Source organism: Rhinopithecus bieti, unplaced genomic scaffold, assembly GCF_001698545.2.
Source record: "Rhinopithecus bieti isolate Rb0 unplaced genomic scaffold, ASM169854v2 scaffold_49762, whole genome shotgun sequence".
In the NCBI taxonomy this organism is placed as follows: Eukaryota; Metazoa; Chordata; class Mammalia; order Primates; family Cercopithecidae; genus Rhinopithecus; species Rhinopithecus bieti.
Window position 1 is genome coordinate 915,827 of NW_016819845.1, and position 23,431 is coordinate 939,257.

Genomic DNA, 23,431 nt, shown 5'->3' on the forward strand with positions numbered 1-23,431 from the left:
CTTTAGATTTGGTTCCCTCTGTGTGGGGGGCATTATTGGGAATCAGATGTGGCCATCAGACATCCAGCAGCTACTCCGGGATGCCTCCAAGACACCTGGGCTCGGCACAGCCTCTGTCTCTCAGTACCTCTCCCTCCTGCTTGTCCTGCTCCTCTTCTAGAGCCTCTCAGCCCAAAGAATGGGTCCAGGAAGAAACACAGCTGTGTGTCTGCATTCCCCCCTCACCTCACCTCCCTCTGCCCCAGTCCCATCCATCAGCAAGTCCCGCCTGCTCTAGGTGGGTTCCTGCAGCCCTCCCCCTCTCCATTCCCATCCCACCCCGTCCAAGGAGTGCCTCATGCCTGTAATCCCAGCAGTTTGGGAGGCCGAGGTGGGCAGATCACCTGAGGTCAGGAGTTCAAGACCAGCCTGGCCAACCTGGTGAAACCCCACCTCTACTAAAAATACAAAAATTAGCTGGGCATGGTGGCGCGAGCCAGTAGTCCCAGCTACTTGGGAGGCTGAGGGAGGAGAATTGCTTGAACCCGGAAGGCGGAGGTTGCAGTGAGCCGAGATCGTGCCACTGTACTTCAGCCTGAGGGACAGAGCGAGACTCTGTCAAAAAAAAAAAAAAGTCTAAAGGCCTCATGCAGCCTCCTTACACTGCAACCATGGTGACCTTCATTCAGTTCCCCAAACCCGCCGTGCCCTCCCCAACCTCCAGGCCTTTGCACATGCTGCCAGGATGATGCCTACTCATCCCCCAGACCTCAATCACACCTCAGAGAAGTCTTCCCAGCCCCTTCTCCCCAAAGGTCAGTGGCCCTGTAGTCCCTCTTACAGCCCCCTGCAGCTTTCTGTCAAAGCAGTAATCAGCGTTGGGAGTGGCAGCATATTTATTTAGGAGCTGAGTGATGTCTGGTTCTTGTGTCTATAAGCTCGATGAGGGCAGAGACAGTGTCTGTCTGATTCATTGCTGTTTCTGGCTCCTGACAGGTAGTAGGTGCTCAAAAAGTATTTGTTGAACAAATTTGGATTGCTAGCAGATGCCAACACTGTGCTGCTGACAGCAAGGTGACATGGCTGTCTGTGAAGCCACCTGCCCCTAACTATGGCCGATGCGGTCATGCCCCCAGTGACTCCCTGCCCCCAGTGATGTCTAGGCCCCTGATCCTGATGCATGTGGCCCTGTTACCTTGCATTCAAAAGAAACTTTGCAAATGTGATTACATTAAGGATCTCAAGATGGGGAGAGGATCCTGGGTTAGCCAGGTGGGCCAGATGAAGCACTTTGGGAGGGTTGTGAGGTGGGGAGTGCGGAGTGGTGAATCACGAGGTCAGGAGTTCGAGACTAGCCCGGCCAATATGGTGAAACCCCGTCTCTACTAAAAATACAAAAATTAGCTGGAGTGGTGGCATGCGCCTGTAGTCACAGCTACTTGGGAGGCTGAGGCAAAAGAATTGCTTGAACCTGGGAGGTGGAGGTTGCCGTGAGCCGAGATCGTGCCACTGCACTGCAGCCTGGGTAACAGAGCAACAGAGACTCTGCCTCAAAAAAAGGAAAAAAAAAAAGGTGGAGGTCAGAGAAGGGGGAAGCTGCTGGCTTTGGAATTAGGAGAAGGGGCCACAAGCCTAGGCAGCACCTAGAAGCTGAAAAAGGCAAGAAAATGCATTCTTCCAGGAACACATCCCTTTTTAGACTTCTGACCTCCAAAAGCGTAAGACAATAAATGCGTGTTGGTTTAAGCCGTTCACTTTGTGGTAATTTGTTACAGCAGCCACGGGAAATTAATACAGCCATCCAGTTGTTTCTCAGAACCGGTTCTGCCCTGAGGGATGAGCATCAGGGAATTCCTGGTTTCCCAGCTGGGGGAGGGGACCTCAAGAGAGGAGGCTGTAAGGTCCTCTGTGCCTGTCGGCGCCAGGCCCTAATCCCTCATAAGACCCCTATTTCTCATTTTAGTGTTCAAACCACCTTATTTGTAGTGGGTGGCGTTATCCCTACTTAACAGGTGGGTTCACAGAGGTGAGCATAGCAAGTACCAGAACCAGGATTTGAACTTGAATCTGTCTGACTCTGAAAGATATGCTCTTTTTTTTTTTTTTGAGACGGAGTCTCGCTCTGTCGCCCAGGCTGGAGTACAGTGGCCGGATCTCAGCTCACTGCAAGCTCCGCCTCCTGGGTTTACGCCATTCTCCTGCCTCAGCCTCCCGAGTAGCTGGGACTACAGGTGCCCGCCACCTCACCCGGCTAGTTTTTTGTATTTTTTAGTAGAGACGGGGTTTCACCGTGTTAGCCAGGATGGTCTCGATCTCCTGACCTCGTGATCCGCCCGTCTCGGCCTCCCAAAGTGCTGGGATTACAGGCTTGAGCCACCGCGCCCGGCCCAAAAGATATGCTCTTACCACTATGCTAGCCCACCCTACCTTTTCTCTCTCCTGAGCCCCAGCCCTCCTCTCTTTATTTTATTTTATTTTATTTTTTGAGATGGAGTTTCACTCTTATTGCCCAGGCTGGAGTGCAGTGACGCCGTCTCCGCTCACTGCAACCTCAGCCTCCTGGGTTCATGATTCTCAGCCTTCCAAGTAGCTGGGATTTCAGGCATGCACCACCACGCCCTGCTAATTTTGTATTTTTAGTAGAGACGAGGTTTCACCATGTTAGTCAGGCTAGTCTTGAACTCCTGACCTCAGGTGATCCACCCACCTTGGCCTCCCAAAGTGCTGGGATAACAGGCGTGAGCCACTGTGCCCAGTCCAGCCCTCCCCTCTTAGGAGGTAAGGCTGCATTTGAAGAGTGCACCCTAGACCCATGCCTGAGGGCACAGAAGGTACAGGCTCTGCCCAGATGGAGTCTGGGTTATCTAAGCTGTGGTCGCCAAGTGAAGTGGTCCCTGGCCGTCCCCTGCAGCTGAGATCTTCGTCCCCATCTCAGCAAAGGTTCCTATACTTGTCTCTCCCCTAGTGTGAACGAGCTCTACGTCGATGACCCAGACAAGGACAGCGGGGGCAAGATCGACGTCAGTCTGAACATCAGTTTACCCAATCTGCACTGCGAGTGTGAGTACTCCACACAGTCCCTCCCTCCAGCAGGACACCTCCTCAGGGCAAATGCATGTGTGCAGAAATGGCAAGATCTCCAGGACAAGCCGAGCCAACATATGGTTCTCCCCCCTCTTTTTTGGAGGAGAATATAATTGAGTATGCATGCACTTGGAGGTTTTCTGGCATAAAAAACACAAGACACTACTCATAGGGGTTACCTCTGGAGAGCAGCTGTATGGGTGCAGGGAGGTGGGGAGTCTCTTAGGGTCATGCTACAGCTTCGCAGCAGAGCCTGAGAGTCTCATGCAAGTGACTTGTTGAGGGGAGGAAGCTGTAAGGGAGTGAGAGATGCAGGATAGGGCAGTGTAAGAGGATAAGCACAGATGTGTGTTCAGCTGAAGTCCAAACTCAGCCTGATCTCACAGGATGCTGGGGGGTGTGAATGACACCATAGCATTTGTCACACCCAGTAGCAATGGGACCAGGCTGTTATTATCCATGTCATTGGGTAATGGCTGCAGAGTGGTGTGTGTGGCAGGGGTCACATCACCTCCCAAGCATCTCAAGCAAGAAGACCTCTGGTCAGTCAAGAGCATTCATCTGGAGAAGAGTGCAGCTCTGAGTTGTTGGCGGCCGATTCCTATAGAAGCCGGATAGGTCCACTGTCCATGAGAGAGTGCAGGACAGGGCTCTAGAGCACCTGTGACAGGGGAGGGCTGGGACCTTCCTTTTTTGACTTCACACCTATTTTGTTTTAACCAAAAGAATGAATTCTTTTTTTTTTTGAGACGGAGTTTCACTCCTGCCACCCAGGCTGGAGTGCAATGGCACAATCTCGGCTCACTGCAACCTCTGCCTCCCGGGTTCAAGCAATTCTTCTGCCTCAGCCTCCCGAGTAGCTGGGATTACAGGTGCGCACCACCATGCCAAGCTAATTTTTGTATTTTTAGTAGAGATGGAGTTTCATCATGTTGGCCAGGCTGGTCTTGAACCCCTGACCTCAGGTGATCCACCCACCTCAGCCTCCCAAAGTGCTGGGATTACAGGCATGAGCCACTGTGCCCGGCCCAGAATGAATTAATTCTACAAAACAATACTCATTTGAAGTCCGATTTGGAGTCAGATTCTGGCTCCTTTGCTGGCTAAAACTGTAACCTTGGCTAAGGTGACTCTCTGAGCCTCAGGTTCCTCATCTGCAAAACGGGCTTAGTAATGTCTGTTGTCTGAGGTTCTTGGGAGAATCTAATGCATGGTCCCCAGACTTGTCAGCGAGTAGACTGGGCGCCCTCTCCTGGACTGGGGTTCCAACCGTCCCTCCGCCCAGCCTGGTACAGAGCCTGCTGCAGGCCCTTCTCTGCCTACCCCCTCTTCCTGTTAAAGGACACAGCTGAGAGAACACTGGGTGCACCTCCGGCCAGAGATAGGGAGAGTCTCAGCCCTGTCATTGCTTTTGGTGAGATTTACGTCACAATTTTGAATCCTCGCCGGGCCCCAAGCCAGGGAACCTGTCGAAATAGGTCGGTCTTATTTTTTGTTATTTTTTTTTCTTTCACTTAGAAAAATAATTCATCTGGCAGATTCTTATTCAGGAGTGACTGTATCTCTGGAACAAGGAAATTCTTAGTCAGACCAGAGGACTGGGACCAGTGGGGTAGGAAAGGGAAGAGATGTGGTTCCAGGAGGGGCCAGGCAACCTCCACCCCGTGCTCTGCCATGCCCTGCTGGATCTGTGGGCTATAACCTGAACCCCCAACCCCCTCACCTCTGCTAGAGCCCAGCATTCTGGCTTTTCTTTAAAAGAACATCACATTTTTATTGTAGGAAAAAATGCATGCTCATCATTATACTTCTCGAAAACACAGGGAAGCAAAAGAGATCACCCGTAATTCTGCTACCTCACAGCAGTGTTGGTGACATTTTGGCACCATTCTGTCCAGCTGGCCTTCCTCTCTGTGTTTCTGAACATAGCTGAGATCGTGCTGCATGTATGATCTCATATCCTGCTTTTAAAAATAATATTCTTCATTATACAACTAATAGAAGAATACATGTTAATCTTTAAAAAAGACATACATTCAAAATACAAAATAATATGTTTTTTAAAAGCAAAAGTACCCCTCCCCTGTCTCCCTTCTTGTCCCAGTCTGCCATCTTCCCCAAAGGACACCTCTGCTAGAAGGTGGGGTCCCTATTCCCCACCCCTACATGTGTGTGTGTGTGTCTGTGAACACATATTGGGTTTGGCTTTTTTGTTGTTGTTGTTGTTGTTTACATAATTAATTGGGAGCCTACCATGTGGGAACCTTCTGGAGTGTCTGGGTTTTTTTTTTTTTCTAGCTAGTGTCTTGGAGCTGTTCTCATATTACTCATCATATGAGTAAAATAATAACAGCTGCCATTTATTCTGTTCTTCCAGGCCAGGCCCTGCCCTGCATCCTTTGGCTATATTAAATGCATTGGGATTTGAGGTGTCTTAGCAGAATGGCTGAAGGGTGTGGGCTCAGAAGCAAATCCACCTGGATTTCATTCCAAGCTCTGATGTTTCCTAGCTGTGAGGTATCTGTGCCTCAGTTTCCCTAGGTGTAGAATGGGACTGATAATACTATCTTCCCCACAGGGGTGTTTAAATGGTATTTCGTTTGTTTGTTTGTTTGTTTGTTTTAAGACAGAGTCTCGCACTGTTGCCCGAGCTGGAGTGCAATGGCATGATCTCAGCTCACTGCAACCTCCACCTCCCGGGTTCAAGCCATTCTCCTGCCTCAGCCTCCTGAGTAGCTGGGATTACAGGCGCCCGCCACCATGCCTGACTAATTTTTTGTATTTTTAGTAGAGATGGGGTTTCACTATGTTGGCCAGGTTGGTCTCAAACTTCTGACCTTGTGATCCACCCGCCTCGGCCCCCCAAAGTGCTGGGATTACAGGCATGAGCCACTGCGCCCACCCAAGATGGTGTGTTCTTACATGAAAGGCACCTAGAAGAAAGTCTAGCACATAGTAAGTGCTGTTTTACTTTTCTTTTCTTTCTTTTTTTTTGAGATAGACTTTTTCTCTGTCGCCCAGGCTGGAGTGCAGTGGCATGATCTCAGCTCACTACAACTTCCGCCTCCTGAGTTCAAGTGATTGTCCTGCCTCAGCCTCCAGAGTAGCTGGGATTATAGGCACCCACCACCATGTCCAGCTAATTTCTTGTGTTTTTAGCGGATATGGGGTTTTGCCATGTTGGCCAGGCTGGTCTCGAATTGCTGGCCTCAAGTGATCCTCCCACCTTGGCCTCCCAAAGTGCTGGGATTACAGACGTGAGCCACTGTGCCCAGTCCTGTTTTACTTTTCTTTAACCCTCACAACAAGCCTGTGATAGAAGAGGAAACTGGGGCACAGAGGTTAAGTAACCTGCTCGAGGTCCCAGTGCTAATAACTCAGCCACTAATCTGCTCTGAGCCTGCTCCATGCACCTGCATGTAGCCAATTTTTTGTACCTACCTGCTGCACGGCACTGGGAAAGAGGGCTGTTCCTCTGGCTCCGGTGACAAGCAGTTGAATTGCTTCCGATTGCCACAATTTCAAATAAGGTTGCCTGAGCAGCTTTGCACACACATCTGGACACACATTGTGTATCTAGAGGACAGGCTGCCAACATTGGAACTGCTGAGTGCAATGGGGACCTGCTTGTGTTTTCTCTAAACTTCACATTATACCATTGGCATTTCCCATGTCCTGTGGACCGTGAGGGTCATTTTGAATGGCTCCAGCACATTCCCTTCTATGGATGGGTCCTCATTTACTTCTCCATCCTCATCGAGGAGCACAGAATTGTTCCCATTTTTCCCTTTTAAGGTTGGCCCTCTTTAAAATTGCTTCCAGCTGTTCTTCCTCCGTATGGCACCTCTTTTTTAGCGCTCCTGCCAGGGAAATTCCTGCATTTCCATAGTTCACAGGAATCCTCTCACCGCTGGCTCGTTGGACCATCTCTGGCGGTGCAGTTGGCATTGGCCTGCCCGTTTTACAGATGGGGAAGCCATCTGAGTCACAGTGAGGTGACAGAGGGCAGGGCCTGTCTTTTCCCTTTGTGCATCCCTGGTGCTTATCATAGGGCCTGGTAGCATAGGCGATGGGTAAAGGAATGTGTGAATGAATAAGTGAATGATGGATGAATGGATGGGGGCCTGAGCCTATTCACCCCATAACTATCTGAGGGCCGGGAACGGTGGCCCACACTTGTAATCCCAGCACTTTGGGAGGCTGAGGCGGGTGGATCACCTGAGGTCAGAAGCGAGACCAGCCTGGCCAACGTGGTGAAACCCCATCTTTACTAAAAATACAAAAAAATTAGCCGGGCGTGGTGGCGGGCACCTATAATCCCAGCTACTTGGGAGGCTGAAGCAGGAGAATTGCTTGAACCCAGGAGGGGGAGGTTGCAGTGAGCCAAGATCGTGCCATTGCATACCAGCCTGGGCAACAGAGCAAAACTCTGTCTCAAAAAATAAATAAATAAATAAAAAGACTATCTGAGATCCAAGAGCTAACATTTATTAAGCACTTTCCACCTCGCATCCATCAGACCCTAAGCATTTGCTACACCTATGAATTATTTTATCCTCATAATCTTCCAAGGAAGGTTCAATTATGGTCACCCCCCATTTTACAAAGAAAGAAACTGAGGCATCCAGAGGTTAAGTACCTGAGGCAGAACCCAGATTCAGAGGACCAGTATGGCAGACCCCCAGGGTGGCCCTGGGACCCCTACTATGCCCTGCCTCCCCTCGGCCTCACATTTAGCAGAGTCATTATCCTGTCCCCTGTAGTCTTTGGACCCCAGACCATGAGCTCCTGGAGGTCCCCAGCCCGGCCTGTCCCTGGAATGCATGAATGAAGGCTCCCAGAGAGAACAGGCTGGCCCCCATCCTCCTGTGTCTCTGGGTTTGTGACTGTTGTCTCCCTTTGGCTCCTGCAGTAGTCGGGCTCGACATTCAGGATGAGATGGGCAGGCATGAAGTGGGCCACATTGACAACTCCATGAAGATCCCACTGAACAATGGGGCAGGCTGCCGCTTCGAGGGGCAGTTCAGCATCAACAAGGTACGGAAGCCCTGCCTCAGCCCTTTCTACCTGCTCCCCATTCCTGCTGTCTCCTTGCTCCCTGGAAACTGGTTGTGGAGGTCTGCACTCACTCGACCTGACCCCGACACAGCCCCCGGTGAGCAAGGGTTCGTGTCCAGTTGCCTGGCCATCCCTGCTGAGAATCTGGATGCAGGGGTCCAGGCTTCCTGGAGTTTTAAGCCCCTGATGGCTGGTTCAGGAAGGAGCTACTCTTCTCCCCAATGAGGGAGACAATGGTGAGAAGACCTGAGGATTTGCAGCCCCCACCCCTGGGTTCAAGTCCCAGTTCCACCCCCTCTTGGCCCCTACAAGTCATTTGACCCATTTTAGGCTGAGGATGTGATAGTGATAACAATATCAGGATACCACCCACTTCACAAAGTTTGTGTGGGGATTAATATATGAGCTAATGCAGATTCATTCATTCAAAAAAAATTTTGAATAAGCACCTTCTGTGTTGCCTGGGTTGGTGATAGCTCTGGGGCAGCGTCCCTGGGCTGGTGCGGCTGCCATTCTGGTTGAGGGAGACAGTCTACAAGCCAGAAAGCATCAGGGATGCTAAGTGCTGAGATGAGGAATAAAGCCAAGGGGAGTGAGCGAGGCGGGCTTGAAAGTACCTTGTCAGCTCTGAAGGGCCATTCAAGGTTCACTGTTGTTTTGTCCCCAGAACCAGGAGCTTCAGATCCTAAGTCAAGTGGGTGAGCACAGTGCCCTTGGGAGGGCCGAGGCACTCGGTGGCAGCTGGCAGGGTTTTGCTCAGCACGTGCCGGCCCTCCTCGAAGCTCGGTACTGTCACAGTGGAGTCTCTCAACAACGCTGTGAGGCAGCACCATTTGACAGGTTAGGATACTGGGGCGCAGAGAGGTTAAGTGTCTTGCCCAAGGTCACACAGCAATCCTGTCCCACAGCTCCCCTTCCCAGCCCCAGGCAAACTGAGCCACTTGCCACTCCTGGCTTCTCCTTGTCCCTCCTGCAGCCTCTGCTCAAAACGCCCTTCCTCCAGTCCCTGACACCTGAGCTGGGGTTGCAAACTCACTGGCCACATCCAGCCCAAAGATAAATTATGTTTGTCCAGTATAGCATTTAACTGCATCAGAACCAGTATGAAAAGATCAAGAGTCCAGATTTCTGGCTTTTAAAAGTCAGAGGCTCTCACTACATTGGGTCCGTGTTCCCATTATGGCAATGACCTGGCACCTATGGGCAGTGCTCCCCTTTAGAGAGGGCATGTGCTGTCCCTTCCCACAGTCGTTGGCGGGCAGGCGGAAGGCCAGGCCTGGTCATCTTTCAAGCAGGGTGGACTTCTTACGTGATGGTTCAGGACTCCGTTAAGTGCTAAAGCAGAAGCTGCAAGCAGAAGCCACAAGGCCTTCTTAAGGTTTCAGCTGTTGCTGGGAGAAACGTGCCGCGTGTTATGGGTTAAAGTGAGTCTCATACCAGCCCAGGCCTCAGGAGAAGGGACTACCAGGAGGCAGGGATGCTGAGGGTCGTGATTCACTGGGGGCTGTCTCTGCCCATGAGCTGCCACACAACACCTTTGCCATGCCCCGTAATTTGGATTTTATGGTGGTTGTGATGGAAAGCCATTTGAGGGTTAAACAGGGAAGCAATGTAATCAGATTTCTGCTTCAGAACTGTACTATCCAATAGGTTGCCACCAGCCACATGAGGTTATTTAAATTAATTCAAATTAAATAAAATATACAATTCAGGCATTCATTCTCATCAACCACATTTCAAGTGCTCAAAGCCATGTGCTGGCTGGGGCCGCAGCGCTAGTGCAGACAGAAGGAAAGCACTTCCATCGCTGAGGAAAGTTCTGCCGGACAGCACAGCCTTAGAAGGATGGCTTTCGCGGCCAGGCGCGGTGGCTCACGCCTGTAATCCCAGCACGCTGGGAGGCCGAGGTGGGCGGATCACGAGGTCAGGAGATCGAGACCATCCCGACCAACACAGTGAAACCCCGTTTCTACTAAAAACACAGAAAAACAAAATTAGCCAGGCGCGGTGGTGGGCGCCTGTAGTCCCAGCTACTCAGGAGCTGATGCGGGAGAATGGCATGAACCCGGGAGGTGGAGCTTGCAGCGAGCCGAGATCACGCCACTGCAGTCCAGCCTAGAGTAAGACTCTGTCTCAAAAAAAAAAAAAAAGTTGGCTCGGCAGCTCCATGGGGCTGGGCTGGAGGGGGTGGCAGGCAGTGGTTGTGGCAGTGGAACTGGGGAGATGTGGTCGGATTAGGGAGGTAGAGTCAATAAGACTTAATGAAGAATCGGATGCGGGATTGAGGGCACATGTGGAATCAGAGAAACCTTTGACATCTTTGTCTTGACAACCACGGTGGTCCTGTTTCTGGACGTGGAAGCTTAGAAAAGCCTGGATTCTATGGGAAGGAGGTAGGGCTGGGCATTGCTCATTCCACTCAGGCTTCCTTTGGGGTTCCCATTAGGTGTCTACAGGGAGAGGTGACATTGGAAGTTGGAGGTGTGGAGGGTTCAGGAGGGGGTTCTGGACCACAGATGTTGAGGTAGGAGTTGTCAGTGAACAGATGATGTTGGAAGTCATGGGTCCTCAAAGTGGGGGCTCCTCAAGCCCCAGGCCAGCAGCATCAGCATCACCTGGGATATTGTTAGGAATGCAGATTCTCAGGCCCCCCCTCAGACCTACTGACTCTGTGCTAGAACAAGTGCCGCCCCCCCCCATAGATTCTGATGCCACTGAAGTTTGAGGAGCATTGGTTTAAGCAAGATTACCTAGGGAGAGGCCGTAGATCCTTGTTCTAAACCTGGGGTCCACAGACACCCCCAAGGAGAGGGGATTGAATGCAAGAGATCTATGAAGTTGGATGGGGGAAAACTGACGTCTTTGTTTTTGCTAAACTCGAATTAAAGTTTAGCATTTCCGTCTGCGATGAAAGTAGGCCACAAACCATAGTAGTATTAGCTGTGCCTGGGACCTCATCACCAACAGAAATTGCCGATATTTATAGCACGTTACAGTTGTTGCAGATAATTTCCAGAGACTGTTTATATGCATCACTGTTTTAAAATTACAGTGATTGGCCAGGCGCAGTGGCTCACACCTGTAATCCCAGCATTTTGGGAGGCCAAGGTGGGTGGATCACTTGAGGTCAGGAGTTCAAGACCAGCCCGGGCAACATGGCAAAACCCTGTCTCTACAAAAAAAATACAAAAATTAGCCAAGCCTGTGCTCGTAGTCCCAGCTACTCGGGAGGCCGAGGTGGGAGGGTCTTTTGAGCCCAGGGAGGTGGAGGCTTCAGTGAGCTGAGATTGCACCAGCACGCTCCAACCTGGGTGACAGAGTGAAACCCTGTCTCAAAAAATAAATAAATAAAAATTACAGTAATTATTAGACCCACCACTGGATCTTGTTATTTGATGCATCAGTAAAGCAGCATATTCAAATGTGTTTTTTAAAATATTTTAATTACTATTTAAATATAGTCTTTTTCCTTTGTAATCCTATGCATTTTATGCATTAAAAACATTTTAAGCATTTAAAACATAGGTATCATTAGACTGGCAAAGGGTCATCTGTGGCACCAAAAGCCTTAAGAACCTAAGGTGTGGAGAGAAGTGCAATTTGAGGACTGAATTCTGGCGCCCCCTCCCCCCAGTCACTTCGAGGTGGGGAGATGAGGGGGTAACAAAAGGTGCAAGAAGGGGCACTCAGACAGGAAGGAGGAAGCAAAGGCTGGGTGGAGCCTGCAGCCTGGAAAGGAACATATGTATAGCTATCAAAGAGCAGGGCTGGCGCTGCCAGGCTCAGGAAGGCAGGGCCGGAATGGACAGTGATCAGTGCTGCAGAGAGTGCTCCAGAAAACGCTGATGATGGGGAGTGAAGGGGCCGCTCGCTACAGGATCCACGTCCTTACGAAGCAAGGGGAGCCAGATGCAGGCCGCAGTTGGGGGTTTAAGGCCTTGGAGAGATTCATAGTGCGCGCAGGCAGGTGGGGGGATTGGTGGGGGACCTCTGCTGGGCCTCCATACCCTCCCTCTGTCCGCACTTCATCTTCTTGGGGAACCACTGCTCACCCACAGGCCTCAGCTAATGTGGGTCCCTCAGGGGAAGTCCTCCCTCCCCTTCCCTGCCCACCCACATTCACTCCCCACCACGCCCCTCATCACACTGCCGCTGCTGCCTGTGCCTCCTCTTTGACTTGGCCCCTCCCTTGAACCACTCCACTCAGGCTTCTGTGCTACTGAGCGTCCACCTTATGCCTGGCTCTGTGCTTGGTGCTGGGCTGCAGTGGGAGAGAAACAGCCATGCTCCCCGCCTTTGGTGGCCCGGGGTCTATAGTTGGGGGGAAAGCTCAGGTAAACAGGAAATGTGTAATTTTGATAAAGCAGCCATGAAGAAAATGACGAGGAGAATGAGAGATGGAGACCCCTAAAGTTACAAAGGAAGCCCTGTCTGAAGACTGAAGATGAAGCTGAAGATGCACAGATGAACAGACGTACACTCACACCTCCTCATTGTGGGCCCCCCACCCCCAGGGAGATGCAACCACCTGGGCTGAAAAAATATATATGCCCCAGATGGTGATCAAGAAGGGATCGTGCTTATTCAAGCACCTGGAGTGACAACCCACGAGACAGCCCCGCCACCAAGCCCTCCCACCTCTTGGCAAACATGCCCAAGGCTGCAGTCTGCTCCCCTTCGAATGGGCTGTGCTGGTGCCCCCAGCCAGCTCTGGGTGAGCTTGTCCTTTGGGGTCAGACAGACCTGTGGTCAAGGATCCTGGCTACCACGGTCACTGGTTGAATGACTCTGGGCAGTTTAGCTTCTCTGAGCCTCAGGTTCCTCATCTGTAAAATGGAGACAGTAATACCTCACAGGCTGTGAAACATGAACAAACTCTGCAGTAGAGACTGGACAGGCATCCTGGCCTGCCTTATCTCCCATCAGTGCAACGTTTCCATGACCTCATCAGCTGGCACACACCCTACAAGTGCGCCTGTGAAAGGCACATGGAGGGTGTCCAAGAAATGGGCCTTCTCTGGTCAGCAGAGTGCCAGGGAGTCTGTGAAAGACTCACACCAGCCTTTCTTAAACCCGTGTTACTGCCACGTACTGGGTTCTTACCCAGCCCTTTCCACATACAAACTCCTTTAGTCTTCACAGTAGCCTGGAGGAAACTGAGGCACAGGAGATTAAGTGACCTGGTCAAGGTCACGCAGCCAGGATTTTAACACAGGCAGCCTAGCATCAGGGCCCTGACCCCCTGAGCCCACTACCTGTGGCTGCTGCTCCCAATATCTTGGTTACACATGTCATGACCAACTGTGTCTGTGCCCTGGGTCACAACCTCTGCCCCAAACTCCTGGAGGGAGTAGAGACCGTCTCCTACCCCAGTCCAGCCACTATCCCTCATTAACGATCTGTGCCTTTGAGGAGTTGCCCATCAAGAGGTGCTCAAAGAAGCCACAGGTGTCCGTGTGCTGACGGCAAGGTCAGCAGCCAGCCCCCACACCTCTCTCCCAGCATCAGGCTGAGACTTGTCCCATGGCCTCCTTATCCGGCCCCCAGGAGGTTGGCCAGCAGCCAGATGTCAGAGTTTGCGTGTTTTGAGCAGCAGCGGCAACCCCACCTGAGACCCCACGGTGACCTCGTTTCATCAGCCAGCCCTGCAGGAGGAGGACAGGATGGGGTGAGGGGTATGGGGCCTGGCTCCAGCTATATGTTTTTAAAATCCATCAGAGACACTGACGTAGGTTCCTAAGTCACAGGCTCTAAAAGCGTTGCTGTTTCTTTCTTCAGCCCAGCATGTGCTGGCATGAGTCAGCCACCTGTGATGGATTTGGTGTGGAGCGGGAGTGGGTTCCTGAGTCACAGCCTTGCAGGACTCGGCAGGGGTGGCAGGTGCTGAGGGGTCAGCCTTCTTGACTCACTTCACTCCAGGAGCACGAGGCCCAGGCCCCAATCCCAGTTCTGAACTCTGCCATGGCCCGATCTGCGGGAGGCCCTGTGTCACCGCGTAGAAAAACTCTGGGAGGACACACGCCTTATGGCTATGGGTTTCTTACTCCCAGGGATGGTCAGCAACAGGGTCTTTAGTCTGACTGTGTCTCGTGACTGTTTTATCATAAAAATGTACCCAGGCATTATTTTTATCAGTGAAAATGAGGCATAAATGTTAAAACCCAAAGTGGGCTTTCCCTCACGCCCTGCCTCTGAGTGTTCCCTCTTCCGGGAGGGCCCTTCTTGGTTGGCTCTGATGACAAACGTATTCACCCTACAAATCTGACCTGAGGCCAGCTGCGGGCTGCTTTGCGTGCATCACCTCCATGAATCCTCCCGGTAACCTTCTGGCTTTATGCCCATTTTGCTGATGGAGAAACTGAGGCATGGAGTGGTTACTGACCTCGCCTAAGGCCCCCCAACTAGGAAGTGGGGTGGGCTTGAGGCCACGTGTAGAACTCAGAGCAACTGCTCTACCATGGGTTACTGGGTCCCTGAAGCAGGTGATGCTGTCCCTCGAGGGAGATCTTGCCACGCTGTTGTTTCTGCTCCGCTCCTGACCCAGCAAGTGTCCCTTCTCCACTGTGGCCGCGGCATGCTCCACTGCGAGTTTGCTGAGGCTGAGGCCGCGGGCTGTCAGCTTGATGCCTTCCCTGTCAGTCACAGGCTCAGGCCCTGCTGAAGTAGGGATATTCCTGCAGGAAGTCCGCAGCTTTGTGTTTGAAACAGACATGCTTACAAAGTCAGACTTCGATGTGCTGCTGCACAGTAAAAAGCTGTATTCCCTCCTCGGACACAGCTCGCACACTCTTCTTCATTGGGCTGGGATAAGGTAACCCCTGAGTTTTTAGTGTGGCATTTGGAGGCCTTTGATAAACAGCCCCAACTCCTCCCTTGTGCCTCTTTGTTTCCTGCTGCTGCCAGCACCCCGACCCCCATCTCATTTGGAGTTCAATAATACCAGACTCTTTTAGTTCCTTAGACATGCCCGCATGCTGGGCAGTTTCTGTACTCTGCACCTGTTCGTGCTGTTCCCTCTGCCCAGATGCTTTTCCCTCTCTTCCTGAGTAATGCAGACTCATCTTCAGAGCCTTAGCACAGGATGTCCTTTCCCCTGGGAAGCCCTCCCTGAATATAGCCTGCACTCTCCATTGAGCTGGGGGCCTTTCCCTGTAACCCCCATGGTCTGCAGATTCCTCTGGGTCAGGGTGGATCCCACAGAGTCTCATTGTCTGTTCCAAGTCTGTGTCACAGGGGCTTGGCCAAGGCCAGATTCTTGTCTGCTCATCTCCCCAGTCCTGGCACCTCCTGAAGGACTGGCGCCATGTGGCCCTCAGCCCAGGCTGCGGAGGTAGATGGCATCCAGCATCAGAGGGGGGGCAGCGCGTCCAACAGACGTGAGCTCAGACTGCAGCTCTCAACATGTGACCTTAGCAAGGTTCTTCACTGCTCTGAGCCTCCATTTTCTTTTCTGTAAAATGGGAATTATCAGATCACAAAGTCGAAGGATTCAGTGTTGTTTAGTCGTTCATTCATTCGAGAAGTGTTCATTGAGTGCCTGCTATGTGTCGGAGTCTGGGGAGCGCAGCAGGGTGTGGACCTGCTAATGCAAGGAGGCAGATGAGAAGCAGATGGGTATGAGATGGCAGGTGATCCCAGAGGCTGTAGCAGGTAAGGGGATGGAGAATGGGGGCCAGGATGCTCTTGTGCACAGGTGGACATGGAGGGCCTCTCTGTTGGGCCCTGAGGGGCCGAGGGAGGGCCATGTGGAAGAGGGTCCCAGGAAGGGGTCAGGCACAAAGGCTTGAAATGGAGCCACACTGGATGCTGTTCCCGGCACAGCAGGGAGATCATGCAGGAAGCAGCAGAGGACATGGTGGCAGGAGGCCAGGAGGTGGGGACATGATGCTTGACCAGTGGCCAGATGTGGCCTGTGGTCCACCCCGAGGACATGGACTTGGACTCTGAGAGAATAGAAGCCGTGGAGGGTTCTGGGCAGAGGAGTGGTAAGATCTGATGTAGGGTTTAAAAAGATCTTACCAGTCATTATTGGGGAAAGGCCCAGGCTGTGGAGAATGTGGAAGCTGGGAGCCCAGGGAGGAGCCTGCCATTCTTCTCCATGAAGAGACGACCTTGGACCAGGGCAGCAGAGAAGAGGTCAGGTGCCAGGTGTGTTTGGAAGGTGGACTGACAGGGTTTCAGCTGAGGGATGGGATGTCGGGAGTGAGACGGGGGTTCCGGGATCATACCAAGAGTTCTAGTCTGAGCATCTGGGCGGTGGGGAGGGGGAGGAGGAGGAGGAGGAGGAGGGACTTTGTGCGGAAACAGGGAGAAGCTGAGGTGGCTTCTGCCACATGGCTGTCACCAGCATCCTTCGTTCTATAAATACTCATCTGGCACCTCTTGCTGGCTTGGCTCTCAAGGGCTTGAGACCTGGGGAAGAGATGAGGCTACCATAGTCTGTCTATCAGGGATCCCCTGTCTAGGGCACTGGAGCAAACTTGGTTAGGAAATGATAGGGATATGGAGTCCGAGGAAGCCCCATTAGTCTGCAAGCTCAAAGGTCATCCCCCAGCCCACTGTGGGGTCAGACACCCAGAATCCACAGAGCTGGAGGGGGAGCAGCTGCCATGAGTCCTGGCTTTGTGCCCGTTGCCCATATGTGCACTTCACATGCCCCCTCTCACCAGATAATCCTGGCAGCACCCTCGGAAGCTATGGTAGTGCCCCCATTCTGCAGATGAGGAGCCTGAGGCCCAGAGAGATGGGATGACTCCTTTGCACAGTTGAAAATGATACAAGCAGGATCCAAACCCAGATCTGCCTGATTCCAGTGTCCTCCCTGGATTACACAGGGTGAAGCCCCAGTGTTCCACCCCCTAGAGAAGTTGACCAGACTCCTGAAACTCAGCATTTCTCCCCCAGGTCCCCGGCAACTTCCATGTGTCCACACACAGTGCCACAGCCCAGCCACAAAACCCGGACATGACGCATGTCATCCACAAGCTTTCCTTTGGGGACACGCTACAGGTGAGCAGGGGACACTCGAGATGGCATGGCTGGGAGTGGGCCTTCTGGGGCTGTGTCACCCAGTGCTCTCTGTCCTCTCTGGGGACAAGGAAGAGCTACCCTTAAAGTGACATCTGAGCCAAGCCTGGAAGGGTAAGAAGGGTTTCACCAGGAACAGAACAGGGAAATGGGTCCTAGGCAGGGGGTGTCTCAAATATCACCCCTCTCCTATAGCACCCAGCTGGTGGTTTTCATATGAAAGACCCTCAAGGTTACATTCAGAAAAATGGATCAGTAAGCGTAAGTGGCATGGTATGTTGTTCTGTGCCGAGATGCCAGAGGCCCAGGGCACAAGGGCTCGCTCGACAGCTGAGAGGGCCCAGAAACACTTGCCTGAAGTGGGAGCCAGGAGGTGGGGTGTGTGGGGTGTGAGAGACCCATGTTAGATTGAGGAAGGTGGAGACTGAAGGTCTGGTTGGTGACTCAGAGCACCCATCTGCAGCAAGGAAGATGGACCCAGGAAGCAAGACTATAGGCAGGGAAGTGAGAGAAGGGCCCAGACCAAGGCAGGGTAGAGGGGAGAGGAGCAGAGGAGGAGCTGAAGAGGGAGGAGCAGTGGTCTCGCATTGCCGCGCGCAGGGGCAAAACAGAAGGATACAGAAACTACGGTCCCAAGTTTAGTCATTAGTGGGTTGGAAATCTGATTAAAAAAAAAAAGTACAAAATTAGCTTAGGGCCCATCCATCCATTCATTTTCTGTCCATCCATCTATTCAACAAATATGTATGAAGTGCCTGCCATGTTCCAGGTCTTGCATACCTCGGTGAGGACAAACATGGTCCCTGCTCACCTGGAGCTTCCAGTCTAGAGGGGAAGACAGATGTTAATCAAATAATGGTACAGGCCGGGCGTGGTGGCTCACGCCTGTAATCCCAGCACTTTGGGAGGCTGAGGCGGGCGAACTGCTTGAGGTCAGAAGTTTGAGACCACCCTGGCCAACATGGTGAAACTCCGTTTCTACTAAAAATACAAAAATTAGCCAGGTGTGGTGGCGGGCACCTGTAATCCCAGCTACTCAGGAGGCTGAGGCAGGAGAATCGCTTGAACCTGGGAGATGGAGATTGCAGTGAGCCGGGATCGTGCCACTGCACTCCAGCCTGGCTGACAGAGTAAGACTCCTCTCAAAAAAATAAAAAATAAAAATAAAAATAAATGGTACAAATAAATGTGAGATAAAGCCATGACACATGACAATGGAAGAGAACATTCTAGCCTTGTTGTCTCCGTAACCACCATTCTCATGGGTTAGAAATGAAGCCTTCTCATGGTCAGTCTCAAGAGAGCAAATAGACAAACTTCCTTTTCGTTGTTGAGGAATTGCAGCTCCTTCCAGGTGTTGAGGAATTGCTTGTTGAGAACATGCAGTTGTGTGAAGTGCTCAGTAAACATCAGCCTCCTGAGACCAAGATCAGGGATTACGCCACCCTCCCTGCTGCTGCCCACCGCTCCTGGAGTGGCCATCTCCACAGAATCATGTCCCCACCTACCTCTCTGATGTCTCCTCCTTCCTTCTATTCAGACACCTCACTTCCTTCCTCCTGGGGGCCATGTGGGCCTGTCTCCAGACTCAAGCCTCTGTACATGCTGCTCACCAGTTTAACTTCCCACTTTCCTCCAGATCTTGGTGTCAATGTCATTTCCTCCAGGAAGCCCTCCAGGGTGTCTAGCTCAATAACCCCTGTTAACTATGCCCGTGGTAGCATGCTCCATTTACCAGATACGCCTTGTCCTTTTTTAGATGTTCCTTGAGGCCAACCTGGTTTCCCATTGTCCTCAGAGAAAAGGTGGGATGTGGTTTTCAGTCCCACTCTACAGCAGCCCACCCTGCTGCCCGGAGGAGGGTTCTCTTCACAACTGCTGTGTGTTCTCTGCAGCAGACATGATGGGGGGCCCACATGCTGGGGCACCCCTGCGTGGACTCCTCTATGGACCTTTCAGAAGACCCTGGGATCTCAGGAGAAACCTTCTGGACCCAGAATCCACGTTCACTTGAATTTTCTGTGTGGCTTCATGGAAAGAGTCCAGCTTAGTGTCAGACAGACCTGATTTCAGAGTTTAGCTTAGCCACTTACCAGCCGGGCAAGTTTGGTGTCTTTCCAAGCCTTGATTTGCTCTTCTGTAAAATGGGCCCAATCATACATCATTTGGGGCATGAAATGAAATTCTATGAAGGGGCCAGGACAGAGCAGCACATAGTAGGTGCTAGAGATGGGAAACAAGCTTGTGCCTACTGTGTGCCAGGCCCATGCTGCCTCTTGCTCGCCACAAATCTGCTGGAGCCCCCTTTTACATACTGGTAGGGTTCCTAGACCAGGTGGCACCTGGTCATCCCCCACAACCAGGGCCAGGCCTGGAGGTGGAGGTGTCCTGGGGACCATCCCTCGCTGAATTTTTCCACAGGTCCAGAACGTCCACGGAGCTTTCAATGCTCTCGGGGGAGCAGACAGACTCACCTCCAACCGTATGTATCCCTGCTGGGAATAGCCTTCTGCTCCAAGATGCCCAGTACAGCAGGCAGGGATGGGGGAGGGCAGAGGGGTGGGGGTGCCTGTCCAGCACCCACTCCAAGGCAGGGAGGCTGCTCACGCGCCATTCCCACAGCTAGCCAGTGGGAAGGTAGACCCAGCCCCATCTGACGGAGAAGGAAGAAGGCTTGTCCCGGGGAAGGTACATGCCATCCCTTGGCACAGCAGACGCACGCACACAGTGGATCCCAGCTATTACCATTATTGTTGCTGTCATCACAGCAGCATCATCCTTAGTTGAACTAATTACCTAAGATCCCACAGGGAGCTACGGCAGAACCAGAATCTGTTCTGGCTCCGGGTCGCATCCTGAGAACAGGTCTGTGGGTGGCCCAGTCAGTTCTGACCACATGGCTGCCTCCCCCACACCTCACTCTCCTCCTGCTCAAACTCCTCCCATCGACAGTGGCTCCTCCTAGAGTCCTCATCCTCCTCAGCTCCCTGGCACCTTGGCCCAGATCAAAGAAAACAGCACATCTCCACACACAGACAGGAGAGAATGCATACCTGTGCATGCACACCAACACACATGAGCTCACATGGCCTCAGACACGTGCACAGAATGGGCCCGGGAGGCCTGTCTGCTCAAGCAGACTCGCAGACTCACTGCTGCACAGGGTACCTGGATTTTTCTTATTTCCTCACCTGAGCTCACCTTTTAATCCACGTCTTTTCTTATTGTTTCCTGAAATGTGTTTGCTCTCCCATTGTCAGGGATCCAAGGCAAAGAAAACATTCCTCTGTGACCTGCCCCCTGACAAATCAAACCTCATTTTTCTGTGTCCCTGTGAATCCTTGTCCATAAGCAGAAGTCACTTTTCTTTTTTTCCAAGGCATGGATCGCAGTTGACTGTCTGCTTTTTGTACCTGACCTTATTATATCGCCACGATTTTCTTAGCTTCCAGTTGTAATGGGAGCGCAGTTGTCCATCGTGCAGCTCTGCTCTGCTTTTCTTTCTTTCTTTTTTTTCTTTTTGAGATGGAGTCTCACTCTGCCACCCAGGCTAGAGTTCAGTGGTACAGTCTCAGCTCACTGCAACCTCAGCCTCCCAGGTTCAAGCAATTCTCCTGTCTCAGTCTCTGGGTAATTGGGATTACAGGTGCCCGCCACTATGCCTGGCTAATTTTTTGTATTTTTAGTAGAGACAGGGTTTCACCACGTTGGCCAGGCTGGTCTCGAACTCCTGACCTCAGGTGATCTGTCCCCCTCTGCTTGGCTTTCTTTTTTTTTTTCTTTTTTTTTTGAGACGGAGTCTCGCTCTGTCGCCCAGGCTGGAGTGCAGTGGCCGGATCTCAGCTCACTGCAAGCTCCGCCTCCTGGGTTTACGCCATTCTCTTGCCTCAGCCTCCCGAGTAGCTGGGACCACAGGCACCCGCCACCTCGCCCGGCTATTTTTTTTTTTTTTGTATTTTTTAGTAGAGACGGGGTTTCACCGGGTTAGCCAGGACGGTCTCAATCTTCTGACCTCGTGATCCGCCCGTCTCGGCCTCCCAAAGTGCTGGGATTACAGGCTTGAGCCACTGTGCCTGGCTCTGCTTGGTTTTTCTAAGGCATTGTCTTCTCACTGGAAGCATCTACTGTTTTTGGTGTTTCAGCGTGGCAGTAATGCCTCTGATATGTACAGGGCTGGCGCTGTGTTACCCGATTGCTTTCCAGCTGTGTCTGGTTCCCATTCATGCTGCCTCCAGCAATGGATAAGTATACGGCAGCACCTCCTTATTTGAATGCAAATGTCTGGTTGTAATAGAGGTAGATGATTCTTGGTGTGGTGCTATGGTCATTGTCGTTTTGTGTCATGGTAACATGCCATCCCACGTTGGCCATCCACAAATGTTTACAGCTATGATGGACGCCTCAGCTGCTGGACAGGAAAGAGGATCAAGCTAAGAAGCCCAGAGTGTGCAAGCAGAGAGAAGGTGTGGACAGAAAACCTTGCCTTCTCCAGGGCTAGTGACGAAAGTCATCTCAGGCTGACTTAAGTGAAGAGAGAAAAGTATGAGATCAAGCAATGGACAGCCGGGGGAGGGCTGGCTTTTATTTCCTCGGCTCCCAAGCTCAGTCCCCGGCACTGGGCCTTTGCCTTTGTAGGTCCCTCTGTGCCCAGGTCTTGCTGTGGGGGTTGCTTCTTAGCTTTAAGGTCTCAGTTCAAATGCCACCACCTCCAAGAAGCCCTCGCTGGTCACCCTATCTAATGTAACCCCCACTCCTAAGGACAAACCTGCTTTTTCTTCCTAGCATAGACCACTCTCTGAAATCACCTTGTTCTCCCAGTCATCTGCTGCCCTTGGCTGTTGCACCAGCTAGAACATAGCACTCTGCCTTGCCCACTGCTTTGTCCCCAGGACCCAGCCCTGTGCCCAGGGTATAGTGGGTATATAATCGATTATTAGAGGCCTGGAGGCCACTGTGGAAGAGCTCTGGCCGGATGGTGGTGCAGTGCGGTCGTGAGGACCTTGGCCTCCATTGTCGTGCTGCACTCTTTCCCAGCCCTGTGGTCTTGGGAAAGTCATTTAACTCTGCTAAGCCCTAGTTTTTGCATCTGTAAAGTGGGAAGAATCCTCTCCACCTTAAGCCTTGCCATGAGGATTAATGAGATGCGTGTACAGAGTTTAGTACACGGCCTGCCACATTGTGAGTGCTCAATAAATGTTGGCCGTTCTCTTCATTGTCATCAACAGCTAACTTCAGGAATGAGATTCCCTAGGGCAGAATCTAAGGAGAACCTTTCCTATATCAAATTGTGTCTGGTATTGTGACACTGAATTGTTTAACTGGTCCCAAATGACATAACTGGGATGAAACCAGCTTGTCATGTATATGTAACACATAATATGGGCTGTCATATATATGTGTGTGTGTATCTGTGTATATAAGTTTACACACACACACATATATATGGGCTGCTGGTTTAAAAATGCAGATTCTGGGCCCCACTCCAGTGGCGGGATAGGGATGAAACAAGATTGGCCATATGTTGGTAATTGCTGAAGTTGGGAAATGGGTACGTGGGAGTCCGTTACACGATTACCTATGTTTTAGATTTGAATTCTTCCATAAGAAGATTTTGCGGGTAGGGGAGGAGGGAGTGAGCCTGAAGGGAATGTGGGCCAGCCTAGACCAGGTTGGAGCCAGCAGTCTCTGGGAATGGTCAACTCACAAGGAGTCCACATGGGTGTAATTAACTGCAGTGTCTCCAGTGGGCACTTGGCAAATTGTATCAAAGGCCTTAAAAATGGTCATTGCCTTTGAGTCATCAGTTGTACTCATAGGAGAGTAAGCTAAGGAAATAATTAAGAGAGTGTACAAAGATCTAGGAAAATAATGTTCATTAGGTCATTGTTTGTAAGAATGAAAATGAGGAACCACGTCAGTATTCAGGCATAGGGGGTTGATTGAGCATGATAACTGCCCAAGATGAGTGAGGAGTGTCAGGACCTTGCTGGCAGTCAGGCAGCAAACATTTATTGAGCACCTACTATATGCTGGGCATTGGGCTAGGTTCTGGGGATAGAGAGATGAATAAAACAAACTACGGAGCTTACGTTCTGTGTCTTAGACCTGAAAAGTTGTTCACGATGTTCAGTTCTTACAAAAAGATACAGTATGGTGCTATTTTAGGAAAATATAAATGTATATATAAACATGTCTGGCAGTTTATATGTAAGAATGTGAACCATAGTTTTCTGATGGTGAATTTATGGGTGATTTTTTTTTTTTTTTTTTTTTTTTTTTTTTT

The 23,431-nt window shown here is 51.4% G+C and overlaps 1 protein-coding gene across 3 annotated transcripts in view; it reads left to right on the forward strand.

Annotated features, from left to right (window-relative positions):
* The window catches only part of ERGIC1 (endoplasmic reticulum-golgi intermediate compartment 1), a 120,854-nt gene that overhangs the window by 74,716 nt on the left and 22,707 nt on the right, over positions 1 to 23,431 (forward strand). For all 3 annotated transcript variants that reach the window (XM_017859277.1, XM_017859275.1, XM_017859276.1), the window contains 4 exons: positions 2,945 to 3,039; positions 7,976 to 8,100; positions 17,026 to 17,130; positions 19,570 to 19,630. In XM_017859277.1, coding sequence (XP_017714766.1) covers positions 2,945 to 3,039; positions 7,976 to 8,100; positions 17,026 to 17,130; positions 19,570 to 19,630 — 386 coding nt within the window. The remainder of the gene's footprint in view (positions 1 to 2,944; positions 3,040 to 7,975; positions 8,101 to 17,025; positions 17,131 to 19,569; positions 19,631 to 23,431) is intronic.